Below are 17,165 nucleotides of genomic sequence, written 5' to 3' on the forward strand. Positions count from 1 at the left end.
GTGTGTGTGGTCATCTCTACCAATGTATGAGTGTCTCCTATACCCTGTTTCAGAATATATTACAGGGTATATTTGCTGATGCTGAGACCAAGCAGCATTTATGAACTGTAAAAAGTAAGAAACTATTATGTGTTATCAGCAGCTGAGGTTATCTTCTTCTATTCACATGCACAGACCTGTGCATACACATAGATGTATACCCATATGTTCACCAATGAACCAATGAACATGAACACACACACATGGCAGAAAGGAATTTAAACATTACAGGAAATTTTTTTCCTCTTCATCTCATCAGTGGTAATTTTCTCATAATCTCTGGAAGAAAATGTGAAAGGGCCTGGAACAATCCACTGTATACAATAAGACTCCCAAGGTGAGTATATCCTGGCCATTTATCTTGGTCTCCTGAGCTTCAAAATTCAGTGGCATTGACGAACACCCGAAGGCCCTGTCTTCATCTTCCCTCCAGCCATCCTTCTCATCCTCCACCAACTTCTCCCTGTCTTCCATACTGTCCCCCAAGAGATGGCTTACAGTGCTTAGAGTACAAGCAGGAGCACCACGTCCAGCAGAACATTCTCAAATTTGAGTAGTTCTGTTCTGTTTCCAATAATTCTTTCTTCTTAGCTCATCAAATAAATTTACTGTATGTGAAGCTTTATCCTGTTTTTATTTTTTTATTGTTGTATTGTTTTGTTTTGTGCCCTCTCATAGTTAAAACCTGTCACAGTGTGGTTTCAATAAGAATGGCCCCCATGGGTGCACGTATTTGAATGTTTACTGTGGGGGGAGGGGAGTGTTGCTGAAAGTGTGGTCCTCCAGCATAGTGGCTCTCTCATCTGCTTGAGTGCCACCATGTTCTGCGCCATGATGACAATGCACTAAATCTCTGAAACTGTAAGCAATTCCCAAATAAATGCTTTCGTTTTTAAGAGTTGCTGCGATCTTCATAGCAATAGAACATTGACTATGACTAATCAGAAAGACACACACGGTATATACTCACTCATATAGACATATAACATAGGATAAACCTACTAAAATCTGTACACCAAAGAAACTAATCAAGAGGGAGGACCCTGACTAAAACGCTCAATCCCCATCCCGAAAGGCAAAGAGGATGGACATCAGAAGAAGAAGAAAACAGGAAACAAGTTAGGAACCTGCCACAGAGGGCAATAAATAAGAAAATACAGTTCTCATTTTAACTTTTGCAACAAATCGTTCTCTGCCAGTAAGTAACCTGTTTACTGAGTCTGAATCTTCAAGCTCTCTACAGCAAAATAGAGGAATGAACCACGGTGTGCTCCTTAAACAGTTCTAGCTGAATTCTGATATCCTAGATTACAGAATTTCCATTAAAATTACATCTCTGAACTGCTTTTGTCTCACATTGCATAAAATAATAAAGAACAATTGTCCAATAGAAATTTATTTCAATGATTATAATCACCGAAGCATCATAGGTAATAATTTTCTTGACAGTTTAAATGAGAAGGATATGAACATGTTTGCTTTTTGATATTTAGTGTGCTACTGGACAGAATGGTTACTACCATTTAGAGCTTATACTTTTATAAGATCCATTTATAATTGGTAATTATGACTATACTCCATTTCTTTTATGGAAAATATTTTAAGTTTCTCCCACAGTTATCACAAGAATTTCCCAACACTGAAAAACAAAATGGACAAACCTACTGACATGTCTGTGTGTATTTATTTAAAAAATACTTCTCAGTTACTCACTCTAAAATAAACTGGATTAAAAAAAAACTCACTACAATCAATGGTTTCAGAAGAAATATGTTTAATAAGAAAATACAATTTCATTGCATTTATAATCAGTAACCCAACATCTTTGTACCTAGGGGTTCATCTGTGGAAAATTCAACATGTGATATAGAGAATTAAAGACTTCCATGAGTTCATGTTATGACTAATATATAGACAAAACACATTAGAAATTACAAAGCTAATATAAAACATGACAAACAAATAGAAAAGGCTTACAGAAAGGACCAGCTTACAGAAGAATAATAAAAGCCAAAAAAGGAATGTAATGTTGGAGTTGTTTCATAGAGCAAAAACATGATATTGTTCCTCCATAATATAGCTGATACTAATAGTATGAGAGAACAGATTGACCAAATAATATATAATATGGGAATTCAAATATTCATATTCAGGAAATACTTCATTTGTCTGATCAAAAATAGTGAGACAATAACAGAACAAAGGAACTACCTATGAACATCTTCCAAATACCTCACATAAAATTAGAATCCCTTCCAGGAAAAGTGTTTTCCTTTGTATTTCTTTAAAGATTGGTTATTCTGCTTTTTAAATGCTGTTTTTCAAAAGTCTAAAATACAGAAATAGTTTTTATTAAAACAGAATGCACAAAAGAACTACTTGTCAATTTAGCTTGGGAAAAAGCAGAGACACGAATAAGTTACCAACAAAAGGGCTCTAAAGAACTACACAAAGGAAGTTCAGCCCAGAAGTTAATGGCCCATGGAATACAGCTTTTATGCAAACATTTTCATCTCAAAAATCATGCACATGCCCAGAAATAGAGCCAAGGAAAGAGTGAAACTGAACACTACAATGGATTACATTGAAAACATTGTGAAGCTCCAACCAAGTACCTATCACATGTGAGAACGTCCACATTGGGTTGTTTGTGACTACAGCCTCGACATGACTTCCTGTGCTACTTCAGACGTTCTCTCATCAGGTCCAACAGGTCTCCGGTCAGAACAAAGGACACTAGGACTTCTCACGAGCCTTTAGCACGGCTGCATGGTCCCTGCCCCCACCCCACGGTGTGGCAACACCGAGGCCAGACTTCTTCTGTTGCAATGCAGACTCTCCCAGTCACTCTCTTCCATGGTGCTCCAAGCTTTCCTTACTCATTTGGAAGCCAAATTCCTTCCAATAATCTATAAAATATTCCATTCCTCCTGGCCCTATGATTTTCTGAATTGATTTCCCATTCCTTCTTCGTCTCAGTCTGCTCCCATCACAAAGCCTCTGTATTGTTTTACACATAGCACGGACCCATCTGTCTCAGAACCACTGCTAAGTCTGTTTCCTCCGTCTAGGGGTGCTTTTCCCTGGAACTGGAGAGCTCCATGTCTTACCTACTTTACATTTTTACTCAATTACCTCCTCCCTAACTCCTTTCTGGATACAGGACAAGAGAATGCAATTCAGGTAACTTCATTTAAAAACTAAATTCATTTTATTTTATTTTATTTTTTACTTTAGAGTTATATATATTAACAACTAAATTTCCTAGAACTGAGTTCCAGAAATATAGCCATCATGACAAAAATCAGTGGAATAGCTGAGACAGGAAATAACCCTACCAAAACTTTTACAATACCTCAGAATTCAAGGATAATAAAAGAACTGAAAGTACAGGGTTATAGGCATCAGTGACCGCTCACCTCCAATGATACATCCTTTTCTCTTGTGTCATGAGGCATTCTTAAATGAATAATAATGTTGACCAACACTCTAGGGGAAAGGCAAGCATTCACTATTTAATAATTACTAGACAGTCTACTATATATAAGCACTATGGTAGGTACTACAAAATAAAAAGATCATGAAGCTATAACCCTTATTTGTAGTATATAAGAGATTAATTTATTTCTAGGCCAGGGAGAAGCTTCCCCCCTACATCCTAGAAGTGATAATGGAGTACTGAAGGATGCCAAGGAAGTGGCTGGAAGAGTAGGAACAACGTTCTATGTAGGGAGGAACATGTATTAGGCCTGAGTACAGAGACCATACAAAACACTCAATGTGGAGTAAATGAAGATGGAAGGACAACTGAGAAAGGAGTGTGTGTTATGGGAGGAAAGAAGCAGTGACAGATCACATCAGGCCTGTGGATCATTAAAAAACAAACAAACAAACAAACAACTGTTTTTCATCGAAAACACAAGGAACTGATAGGACTAACTGAAAGCTTACTGCCATGTCGGCAAAGCTCAGAGTAACCACTGGCCCAGGCAAAACTTCACTCACCCACACATAGGACTGGCTACAAAATGCCCCCCTATCTGTCCTGAAGCAATACCTCCCCACAAACTAGCAAGTCTGCAGCTCTGGAGGAACCACCAAGCACAGCAGGTAGAAAACTTTCTTACACCATAGCCCTAGCCCACAGCTGCATTTCATTGGCTAATCCTCATTACTATAAAGTTGCTACTATCCAACAGTCTCAATACTCTTGTTCCGGATTCAGACCAATTTTTCTACAGTCTTCAAATGCTCTCTGTTATACCCTGTTTCTCTCCTACGAACAATATTTTTTTCACTGGAATCTCAATTTGGATATTTTATCACTCCCAAGAAGGAAAACTGCCAGTCTAGCAGCTTTATTATTTGAATGCTATTTTTTAAAATAATAATAATCTTGCTAAGGCAGTCCAGATTCCTTCATGCTGTAACACCCGCTCATCCTTTGTTATCATCTGCTAATCTTGGTTCCTGTCTAGTAATTCTGCCCACAAAGATATAATATGTAGACTACGGTGAGACCTAAGTTAGCTATTATGGCCTTGAATGGTCTTGTAAACATCTGGACAGTCTTTTGTCCTGTAGCTTTCTTCATTTCCCCTAAGCCACTGAGGAAGCACCAGCTGCAGGGAGGAGTCAGAGTCTCCAGCTGTCTCCAGTTGAGGAGCCAGAACTGCAGCTTCATTTCATGTATTTCAACAAGGAGTAACAAAATAGAAGAGACACAAGTCCTAGGCCTGTGTTCTCATCTGTGCTTTTTGCTTTAGAAAAATGAGCATTCTATACAAAGCACATCAATTAGCAGGACATCCTCCACATCCCTGTTTCTAGACAAGCAGGCCTATCTACAGGTACTTGAACTTCAGCACTTCAGAAGACCTGCCAAGTCCAAGCTAATGTTAAAGCTTCATACAACATGTGAAAATATATTATGGAAAGGAAAAGTCTGTCTCAACATAACCAAAGAGAAATAAACTGATAGTACACATTATAGTGACAGAAATGCAATTTCAGTTAATGATGTATGACTATAAAGAACAAGACAATTTCCAGAAATCAGATTTTCTTTTTCAAAAACCACTGTGAACTCCTAATTCAGCTAAAAATAAATTATTAGGGAATTTTAAATTTTGAAAAGAATGGAAAAACAATAAAATATACAACAAACAAAATATATTCTCTATATAAACAAACTAACAGAAAAATGTGTTGTGGGTTTCTGTGCACATGTGTGTATACATACATGCAGAAAACTGTCTCTAGTTATATGTATAGGAATCATCTGGTTGGATTTCAACATTGTATTCTGTGGTGCTTACTATTTTTTGAATTCATATAATACAGCAAAATAATCAGCTAAAAGGAAGAAATCTTTGTCCAATGATATAAATTCAATAATAGACATATCTCTACAAGAACTATTAAAGACAAATATTTCCTTTATTAATAAAGAGCTTGCTTGTAAGAGATTAGCAAGTGGATAATCCTTCAGAACGTGAGCAATACAGATAAAGCACTTACCTGTTGTTGTTTTGGAGATCTCTTTGTTGTTTGCTTGCTTGTTTACTCTTTGAAATGTGGTCTCACCCATTAAAGAGGTCAGCCTTAAACTCCCAATTTCCCTCCTCATTCTCCCTGTACTAGGATTTAAGAAGTTAGTCACCACATCTATCTGGTCATTTTTCTTCACCTTTGTAAGGTCACAACAATCTTTCAGGATTTTATATAAACCATGATTCTCTACTTGGGAAAATCAACATGCAAACAAAAGCACACAAATAACAGACTGTGTGAGGAACGCAAGCCCTGAGATTGACAGTCAGAATCACACTCACATACTGCAGGAAGACCTCAACGCCAAGGACACAGAGTCCTTCCTGCCGCCATGCAACACAGCTGTGTGGACAAAGGAGACCCTGTGGCGCACACCGTGACTCACCACAGCTGCCACAACTAGATGTTTTCTAGGCTTCCTTTTGTTCATTTATTTTTATTTTGTTTTCATTTTTATTTTCTTTTGGGGGAGAGAGTTGCAAGGGCAAAGGGCAGATACAAGGGGACAGGGAGTTGAGTGGGACTGGGGTACATGATGTGAAACTCACAAAGAATCAATTAAAAAGCTAGGGGAAAATAACTCAATAATTCTGTTTCCATGGAGCAGATAGTAAACTCTTCCAATCTTTATGAAGTTATCTATAAACAGCAAAAATATAACTTGCAATCATCACGGAATATTCACATAAAATATACCTTTAATATTTTTGTAAAAGACACTATCAACACGAGTTATAACAAAATGGGAAAGTTATTTTGTATTTTGCTAATCCCTAGTATAAAGAAGCTATGAAATGAAACCTCCAGGTAAAACGCAGGTTTAATTAATACAGTTTCATACTACATTTGAGAAAATTAGTATGGAAACTAAGGAATCTTTAAGATAGATGAATGGAAATGTCAGAAACAATATCATTATTGCCTTCAGCTGTAAGAGATACTACTCTATGGAAAAGAAATTAAGATTCTTTTCGATGGTCTTGAAAAACAAAATTAAGACAAATAAGTTTATTCTTTCAGTTAGACTGAACAGCAGATGGTAATCACAGTCTACAGCAAATTTTATTTCAAAATATCTAGAAAACGCCAAGGTTAACAACCGTAGAAATGTGGTTTGAGTAGATGGAAATGGCAATTAACATGATATGATCACTACTCATACATATTTGATTCCTCAAATTATCATAAACATATATAGAGTTGGCCTTATAAAAGAAAAACCATACTATAGGTTAAAAAGGTAAAGTCGGTAATGACTGACTTAGAACACAGTTCCTTTATAACCTAGGTCCTTTTTGTTTCTCCTAGAAGAAGCTAGGAGCCCATTTACCATGATCTCATAAATGACAGGTAAAGCATTGACCAGAGAGTAAGAGCAATTCCAACAGTGAGGTTCTGGAATTTCCTACAGATGCCCTTACACCCACATGTAATTAGCAAATCAAATTATTGCCAGAGGTTTTGTAGTCATTGACTCCTTGAAAGATATCACCATTATATTTTGTCAGTCAAGAAAGAATACTAAAAGAGAAATAAACTCATAATATATCTAATTATATCTAGTTATGTCAAGAAGAAAAAGCAACACTGCACACATTGAAGTACAGATGATTATAATGAAACATAAATGGTGTTTTTAAAGGCCTAATAGTATAGGAAAGAAACTAGAATGCATAGTCACAGCAGGAATAAGCACATCCCCTCCTGCTGAGGCCAGACAAGGGAGCCCAGCTATGGCATGCAACAGAGTCAGAGAGAGCCCCACTCCAGCTGTTAGGGGAGCCAGATGATTACCACACTACTACATGTGTGCAGGGGCCTAGGTCAAGCCCATGTATACTCTTTGGTTGGTGGTGCAGTCTCTGTGAGACCCTATGGGCCCAGGTTAGCTGACCATATAGGTCTTCTTGTGGTGTCCTTGGCTCCTCCAGCAACCTCAATCCTTCCTTTCACTGTCTCATAAGGCTGCTGAGTTTGAGTTGGCCTGCTGTTTGCTGAGGGTCTCTGCATCTTTCCATCAGCTGCTGGATGAAGTGTCTTAGAAGTAAATTTTCCTAGACTCTAAGAACTATGTGTTGCTTAGTATGTAATAGTCAGCTTTTATAGGAGGGTGTCTGAGGTATAAATACTGACCACCATGGTCAGTTAAAAACCACCAACATGATGGCATGAAAATCAGAGAGATGTGACTATGGGCGCAAATGGGACAGTATGACAGTGTTCTGTCATGCCAGTGAATCTGTAACTATTCTAATGATGCTATGTAATATCACCACACCTCTCCCCCAAAGTATCCTCCATTAATGATGCTCCTCAGCAGTGTTAGGGTGGGATGGTCACTCCAAAGATACTTACTATGAACCAATAATATCAGAAAATGAATGCACTTTTCTCCTGTTTATAGATATGATGTGAACGTACGTGGACTGTAACACAGTTCCAAAACCATGAATATCCAAGAATAATGAGCCAGGTGGGGGATGCTCATGCCAGGCAGCAGCACGCCTTTAATCCCAGCACTCGAATGGCAGAAGCAGGAGATCTCTGCTTGTTCTAAATAGTGAGTTACAGGACAGAGAAATGCTATCTTCAAACAAAAACAAACAAACAAAAGATCCAAGAATACTTAATTCAGTTTAAATATATAAACATTCCTTAAGTAAAATGCTGTTTTGTATTTTATATACAATTTCAACTAATAAAATTCATTCTTTTCAGCCACACATTTTAAAATCGTAATCTTAAATGAAGTCAAAATGTATAATTTCAGCTAGAGAGATGGCTCAGTGGTAAAGAGGACTGGCTGCTCTTCCAGAGAACCTGGGTTCAATTCCCAGCACCCACATGGCAGTACACAACCATGTATATTCCTGTTCCAGGAAATCCAACTCCCAGGAAATCCAACTCCCTCCCACCTACAGGCAAAACACCAATGTACATACAATATGAATAAATAAATTAAAAAAATTTTTTAAATGTGTAATTTCCCAACACTTACATGGGATTCAGACTAATACTAAATGATGTTTAAAACTGAAGTAATCTATAAGAGTGGCCTTATTTTTAAAGATGAGTATTTAGATACACAAGAATAAAATGTCATAACAACTGATAACCTACGCAATAGGAAATAGAATAATAACATTTTGGTAAACAAATGTGGATGGTATAAGTTTTACAAACATACATGTATCCACACATACACACACATACTTAAACGCACACAATTACACACACATGTGCACAAGCAAACACACATGTGCAAGCAAACACACACACAGACCTGCATAAACACTACTATCCTATCTTCTGTGTTTACTTAAAGTTCTTCCCAATATATACAAATAAAGCTGATAGAAATGCATAGTTATGTTTATACAGATAATAGCTATTAATTTTCCCCAAATATAATGTCTTTAATAAAACCATATAAAGGTTGCAAAATAACGCATTTAAATACTAAACTAATTTAAAAAATCAACATTCAATCACTAAGGATAATAAAAAAAAATTAACTACATGGGCTCAAAGTAAAATGTTCTCCTAATCAAAAGTGCTTATGTAAAGCCACTGAGCCCTTCGTGGAGTGTTTTTATGACCCTGAAGAGATATAGATCACCATTATATGCAATATCCCTATTAAAAATAACACCCTTCAGTTAAAGGCCCAAATTTAAAGATGTCAAACAGCACATACACAGTAAGCCATGACTCATGCAAAGCAGAAGGCCATGCCAAAATGGCATCGTCTGTGCTCAGAAGTATTTGGTGAAACAAGAGTAGCTTGGGTTTGGCAGTTGATAGTCTCAGAGGAACCTAGGTATGGATTCACCTGATTGAACATAGGCATAATTTATGGAAGCTTCCCAAATAAGGAACATATTGAAGACAAAGCTATACAATGGGCACCAGCTAGTTACAACTTATTATAAGTGGAAAAAGAGTTAAGATCTGCCCTAGAACAAATCATTGTCTGGCTTAGCTAGAGTTATACATCTCAGATTATAATACTTTATTTCATCTTCATCTTCAGAGTTGAATGTGTTGCCCTCTCCTTCCCCGAAGACTGTGAAAAATCTCTTAAAGGTCTATTTCCCTCCAGCTTCAATAAAAAGCCTGAATTTCTAGGTGTTCAAGAATATGTATATTCTTTGACAATTAATAACTAGGACAAGGCTCATTAGTCATCCCCGTGTTATCTCAAGAAAAGTTCTTGTATAAGATTCTTCATTCACTCAACAAAAGTCAGTCCCAAACTCAGACAAACGTGTATAGGTGAAACTAATACCCATGGATCCGAGGAAAACACATTCCCAGGAAATCCAAGCATCTTCAAGTGGAGCACACTGCTTCTTTTAAAAAATGTTTTATTATTTATTTTCTCTAAGAAACATCAGGATGTGAAGAGTTGGCTCTGTGTTTGCATCTTCAGGCAGAGGATGCAAATTTTGTTCCCAGTACCAATGCTAGGCATCTCACAATCCCTTAACTCCAGCTGCAGGAACCTCACACCACACACACATACACACACCACATACATACACACACACACCACACAGAAAGATAAAGCATGTATACTCAACAGACACAATATCTATAAATAAAAAGTAAATCTTAAAATTTTTAAGAAAAATTCTTTTAAAATTTCAAAAATCTTCTAAACAGTGACAAAAAAATGACTTAATAAAATCAATTTTCACTTCCCCAGACTGCACGTGACAAACAGTAAATACAATCATCAGAACTTTGCCATTTGCTTTTGTTTCTAAGGAATCTTGTTTCTTACTCCAGTTGTTTTCTGTCAGCCTGTGAACCAAAGAAAGGAGGAAGAGCATGAAGCACTAACTCTTAGCACTGAACGCTCTAAGGTAGATTTGTACTTTTGATAGTTTACAAAACGATTAGTACCTAATCTTTTGAAAGCACAACAAAGGAGAAGCACTGGTCTCAACGATATGCTCATGCCCGCGCAGAGTAGGGTGCACAGCAACACTGAGCTGTATCTTCAGCCTTACTCCATGGGTGACAACAATTTTCCAGAGGCCCACTGTTAAAACTTGGATCACAGGGTGGTACAAGGACAAGAGAAAAGAACCTTGAAGGGGGAGGGGCTAGTAAGAAGTCCATATGTAACTGGACACATATTCTCAGAGGGGACTTGAGACTCTGGCCTCTCTTTTCTTTTGTTTTGTCCCTTGGACATGGAGGGTTCAGTTTTATGACATGCTTCCTAACCTAAACATAAAGTACCTCTATCTCAAGGAATAAAAGCATTGGGCTCCCTTCTTCATGTATTTGAATCACTAAGTGAATGTGAAAAAACAGATCATAATTTCAGGTATTTTTGTTAAAGTGGAAGAAAGCAAAATCACTAGCAGGAAGTACTGGATTCTTTTTGTTAACTGAAGAGCTTTGCAGCCAGTCCTGAAGATACCTAATAAAACAGGATCAGATGAATGGGGAGGAGGTCCCCCCCCATCAGTGGACCTGGAAAGGGGCACGGTGGAGATGAGGGAGGGAGGGAGGGACTGGGAGGGAATGAGAGCTTGGGACACGGCTGGGATACAGAGTTAATAAAATGTAACTGACAAGAAAAAAATAAAATTAAATAAAAAAATAAAAAAAATAAAAGGCTGATTAGATGAAACAGACTATAGAACTTAATCTGTTAAAGATGAAAGCAATTAAAAAGCATAAAGACTGCAAGAAACATGCCAGGCTCTGAAGCCTTCACCTTGGACAGTGGTAGTGCAATGTGCAATCACACTCATCACTTCCCTCACTGAACTTATTAGGACTAATTGACAAAGTTAACTATTCCCTTGAAATGTTTTCCTCACCTACCTTCCAAGACCTTGTACTCTTTCTGCTCCCCTAAGACTCAAACCCTTTCCAGGACTCTGAGTCGCTCCTCATTTTTCTGATCTTTTATCTTGTAAGTGCCGCAGGTTCAACCTTTTAACCCATTCCCTCCTCCATCTATGGTCTATAGAACACTTTGTTTAACTTTGGTGGCTTTAAATATCATCTGTATGATAATGACTTTGCAATTTATATCTTTAGTCCAGACTTTCTTCCTGAACTACTGATTAGCATATCCAAGTGCCTACTTAGAACTTTCAGTGGAATTCAATACCTACTAATGTAATTTCCTACATCAAAAACAAGTTCAAACATACCCCTCTTTGTCTATTTCCTCACAGCCACACTTACCTCAAGGACAAAAAACAAAACAAAAACGTTAGACTCATGTTACTAAGGTAGGGCTGAATCTTTAAAGCATTATGTTAAGTGGCAAAAGAGAAAAAAAAAACAAAAACAAAAACAAATTCAGAGGCCACATATTGTATGATCCCACTCATACTTAATGTCCACATTAGGCAACTCCACAGAGACAGAAAATAGAATGGTTGCTCCTGTGGCTAAGGGAAGAAGGTTCAAAAGTCACTAGTAATGGATAGGGGTGTATTTTTAAAAGGAGCACTATAGTCTACAATTAAACAGTGCTGATGGCTGCACAGCTCCTTAAGATGATGATGATAATCATTTGTGAATTTTTCCTCAATACAAATTCAAAATAAAATAAAAATAATAAGATGGCAGGAACTACTTTTATTGTTTGTTTCTGTATCTAAAGCATCTAACATAGTTTCTGACAATTGTGAACACTCAGAAAATGCCTGCTTGAGAGCTGACAAGTCAATCCCCCAAATCCATACATATATATTCTCCTACTATATTTCTGTTCTTTTTCTCATAGAGCAAATCTGATGATGTGTGGCCAAAATGCAGAGGTGACCCCAGAAGCCCATTGTTAAACAGTCCTAGATGTTAATGTAACCAAGACACTGGAGTTGACGACTGAGAACATCAGGAATTCAATTCTTTATTTTAGAGCACTCTCAAGGTAAATAACTTCAATTACTTCAGGATTTGTGTAGCACTGCAGTTTAGTTTTAAAATTATCTTTTCCAAAGCACAAAAGGTTTATCCTACATCACTATGGATATGTATTACAAGTCTATTTTGTACATGGAATGGTGAAAATAATAAACACCAAGACATGGTGCCACACCAAAAAAGGACTTTATAGCCCACAAGGATAGAGAAGAAATAATCATTACACACAAAAATGTCCAAATATAAGGGATTAGGGAGTTAAATAAAAAGTTATGTTGTTTTAATTTGACATCAACTGAGACAATTTACATTGTCAAAAGATTATTTAGAAACTGGCAATTCTACTCAACATGGATAAATGCAGTACCTGTAGATATTCAATAGTGGGTTTTGTTTTTTTCTTTTTAAAGGCAGTCATACTTCTATAATAGTTCTCAAAACCTAAAAGAACAACCCCTCTAATACACAAACACGCACAAAAACGCACACATGCACATGCACACACATTTCATTTTTACACACAGAAAACACAGGAAAAGGGACCATTCTAACACTCGGTTTTGCCCAGACACAGGCCATGCTGCTCAAGAAGAAAAGCCCAGCTGAAACTAAAATGGATGATTCCCTAGACTTTGCCCTGATATATCGAATTCCTCAGCCTGTTCATCCATAATCTTTCTGAGATGAATCTCTCTCCCTTCTCATCATGGCAGCTTTGTTGGGTCTGAAATTCAATCACAGATGAATTAGGCTTTAGGAACCATTCCCATTCTAGTTCTGTAGTCCTATCAGAAACCCTGGACCCTGTGTTAATTTTGTTACAGCTTTTAGTTCTTGCAATTCAATGCAAAATCACTTCTCCCCAGAGAATGCCACTGATATTGGCAAGAAAGCACAAGGGGCTGCCACACAACTCAATACCAATAACAACCAGGAAACTCAAGCCTCAGCAGACATCAGTGATCACGGGAAAAAAGCCAGAACTTTAATCACAATTCTTTCACAAACAGCCAGGGATTTAAAAATGCTGTTATTCCAGGATATGACCCTAATACAGTGCTTAATCAAAGCCATTGCCAGTACAAGAACAACCTGCAGACTTTAATGAAAACCAATTTCATAAGAGTCAGTATGTCAGCATCATGCTGCATCCAATTTAGAAAAGCTCCAAGAGCTACACATATCATTTATATGTACATATATACACACATTCAATAGATACAAATTTGTTTATGATTCCAAATACCACCTCTGAATAGGAGAATATTAATGCATTCAACTACACAGATACACAGAAAGATATCCATGTACACAGACATTACTCCCCATGTTTAGGCACGCAGTCACACAAACAAGGCTATTTTGTCAACAAACGTACTGGAAAATGTGAACCCATACAACTAATAGGCAGCTGTGTGGGCAGGTGCGGGATCTGGATAGAACTGCCCTGGGCCTCAGAGGATGGTGGGTAGACTTAAATCTGAGCCAAAATTTGGGACAGATCATTTTCAGTGCCAAGTCTTGACTGGCAATAAACACAAATCCCAGATGTTCGGGAACCTAGGCAGCTTGTCTTAACTACCACTAGTTCTATTTTTATGCGGTGTCCTGGTGAAACACAGGGAGCGACGACACCTTGAGACAGAGCAGCTGCCTAAGTTGCTTCTACAGAGAGAACATAGTGGAGCAATTGTGCTTCATGGAGGAGGGGAAGAATAGAAAGGCACTGTCAGGCACCTGACAGGCTCTCCACTCACACAACTTTTCCATTACCTCAACGAGGAAGAACGGTAAAGAGAAGGTAGAGGGCTATGAAAGAAAAAAAAAAAAAGAGGCTGTAGCAAGGTGTTTTGTTCATTTTATACTTTTCTACATGGAATAAGTAGAACAAAGGGCTCCACGTATAGCAGTTGAGAGAGATTTACTAAAAATTGATAGGTCGATTTTTAAAGAATATACCCATCACAATGGGGGTGTCCTTCAAAAATGAACACAGATGAAAGATTCACCATATATTTCACCTAATCTTCCCACTACAAAATGGAGGAGGTCAATTCTAAAAGAAACACCATTGCACTGAGTACTGCAAACCAACAACACTAGCCATCACAAAGCTCAGCACTTCCATGAGTGTAAAAACTACATCTAGACTCAATTCACCTGTAACAGAACCGCCTCAATCACAAAGGGGTTGTGAAAGAAAGAACATGCCAAGTAAATTAATTTTTCAGCATTAATTTATTTTTATTATTTATCATTATTATTGTTGTTTGGTTATAATTCTTTCTCGAGACAGGGTTTCTCTATGTATCCCTGACTATCCTCGAACTGGCTACGTAGACCAGGATGGTCTTGAACTTAGAGATCCTACTGTCTCTGACTCATCAGTGCTGTGCATCAGGGCCAATTTGTTAAATTTTTAAACTTCAAAAGCTAAACAAAGCAAAGTATAATAGTAAATTATGTATTTAATATTTCCATGACCTCACCACAGAACAGTCTTTAGGAGATTATTCCCAGCATAACTAATCCATAGCAAACCTGGTTTCTAATGTATATGTTTAATTATGTATTTCCCATCATAATGTATGCATAGCTGGGTACTTCTAATGAAGCTGATGCTACCTGACAAAGAGAGCTTGGAAATGTTAGGAAGCTAAGTGAACAGTGCTTAAAACATGAACTCTACACTGGAAGAAGAGATAGATTCTATTCTGCCCAATAAAATACAAGGGAAATTATCACAAAATTCTAAAGCTTTTAATTTTCTTCTCTACTAGATTTATTTTTCATTTGTACTTTTGTTTCTTAAATTACAAATCTTACAAGATGAATGATGCATATGTGAAGGCAAATGCTGAGATTTTTTCTAAATGATTTTAACATTTACTTCCTACTTTAAGCTCTGAAAATAGATGCTACTTTCCTCAGTGGAAATGAAACCATGTTCTCCACACTAGAACTTAGGAAAGGAGTAAACACTACCATTCTTATTTCACCAAGATAGAAAAAAAGCCTACAAAACCAATCCTTTACAGTAATACTGGTATTCAGGGACCAAACTGCCTTTACTATTACCCTGTCACGGAGAACCACAAGAAGTAACTTGTACGGTGCCTTCATAAAGGAAACGTGAAGCCCAAAGGAGGCATGTGTACAAAATCCAATTAATGGCTAGTAACAGAAACAGCAGAGACTCCATGGATGATTAGAAGAAGATCACAAAAACCACAGGATTGTAATGTCTCTACCATTTACTCCTGTGTCGTTCCGGACAATAATACCACCCTGCACAAGAATTTGCACTATGCAGGATGAAAATCATACCTCGTTTCTCTGGCTCCCTCATTACAGAGGCCAAAATATTGAAATTTAAGTATTTTGTATATTTTTAACACAGCACACTCCATACACTTTCAAGGAAAATATTTGGTTTCTGCTAATCTTAGGAAACAAACAAACAAACAAACAAACAAACCACTATCCAGGAAGTATACGCAACAGATATGGCAGTTAATGTCAGAAAGCCTAATGTAGATTTATTTTCAAAGACATGGTAAAGCATCATATTCACTGAGATAATAACAGGAAGATTAAACAATATGATCACCTTTCAACTAGGAATTAGATACAACTCTACTTGAGGCTAGTTACAGTGGAGGAGAAGTAGGAGAGAGTATCTTGAAAAAGGAGAGAAAAAGCCCTTGAAACAGAAACATTAGGGAAAATAATATACGAGACAATATGGCAAGAACATAAAAGGTAGCTCTATTCATTTTTAAAACTGTTGCTGCTTCAGAAACCAAAGATGCTAAGAAGAAAACTCCTTGGTTAAAAAATGAAGTTTCCAAAGTGCTAACTATTAGAAATATAAGTTCCATTACAATTTTTAATTTTATGGCTGAATAAAAGCAGAAAATAAATTTTATTAATGAGTATTGTCTTTAACCTATAATGATCAAATCATGTAGTGCATTTATAGATTAAAAATAGAGAGTTTATATTTTTATAGTGACCTTTTAAAACCAATTCCCACTTTCATTGTGTGTATGTGTGATTACTTCCAGTGGAAGTGTAAGTTTTATTTTTTTTTTAATTTTAAATTTTTTATTTTTTCATTAATTACACTTTATTCACTTTATATTCCCCCATAAGCCCCTCCCTCCTCCTCTCCCAGTTCCGCCCTCCCTCCCTTCTTCACCCATGCCCCTCCCCAAGTCCACTGATAGGGGAGGTCCTTCTCTCCTTCCTTCTGATCTTAGTCTATCAGATCACATCAGGAGTGGCTACATTTTCATCTTCTGAAGGTTGGTAAGGCTGCTCGCCCCTCAAGGGGAGGTGATCAAAGAGCAGGCCAATCAGATTATGTCAGAGGCAGTCCCTCTTCCCATTACTATGGAACCCACTTGGACACTGCCATGTGCTACATCTGTGCAGGGGGGTTCTAGGTTATGCATGGTACTTGGTTGGAGTATGAGTCTCTGGGAAGAGCCCTGTGTTCAAATTTCTGGTTCTGTTGCTCTCTGGCACTTTCTTAGACAACTAGGAATAGCGCTTCCTCAAGATCCAGCTATACAACTCCTAGGCATATATCCAAAAGAGGCTCAAGTACACAATAAGGACATTTGCTCAACCATGTTTGTAGCCTTATTTGTAATAGCCAGAAGGTGGAA

At 37.3% G+C, this 17,165-nt stretch overlaps 1 protein-coding gene across 3 annotated transcripts in view; it reads right to left on the minus strand.

Annotated features, from left to right (window-relative positions):
- Exoc4 (exocyst complex component 4) overlaps window positions 1-17,165 on the minus strand; it is an 817,398-nt gene that overhangs the window by 451,006 nt on the left and 349,227 nt on the right. The window contains exon 10 of one of the 3 annotated variants that reach the window (XM_060380218.1): window positions 10,376-10,398. The exons of the other annotated variants lie outside the window; for them this stretch is intronic. Coding sequence (XP_060236201.1) covers window positions 10,394-10,398 — 5 coding nt within the window. The 3' untranslated portion in view covers window positions 10,376-10,393. Of the gene's footprint in view, window positions 1-10,375; window positions 10,399-17,165 lie in introns of those variants that run through there. 3 annotated transcript variants of the gene reach the window in all.

Source organism: Meriones unguiculatus, chromosome 3, assembly GCF_030254825.1.
Source record: "Meriones unguiculatus strain TT.TT164.6M chromosome 3, Bangor_MerUng_6.1, whole genome shotgun sequence".
Lineage (NCBI taxonomy): Eukaryota > Metazoa > Chordata > Mammalia > Rodentia > Muridae > Meriones > Meriones unguiculatus.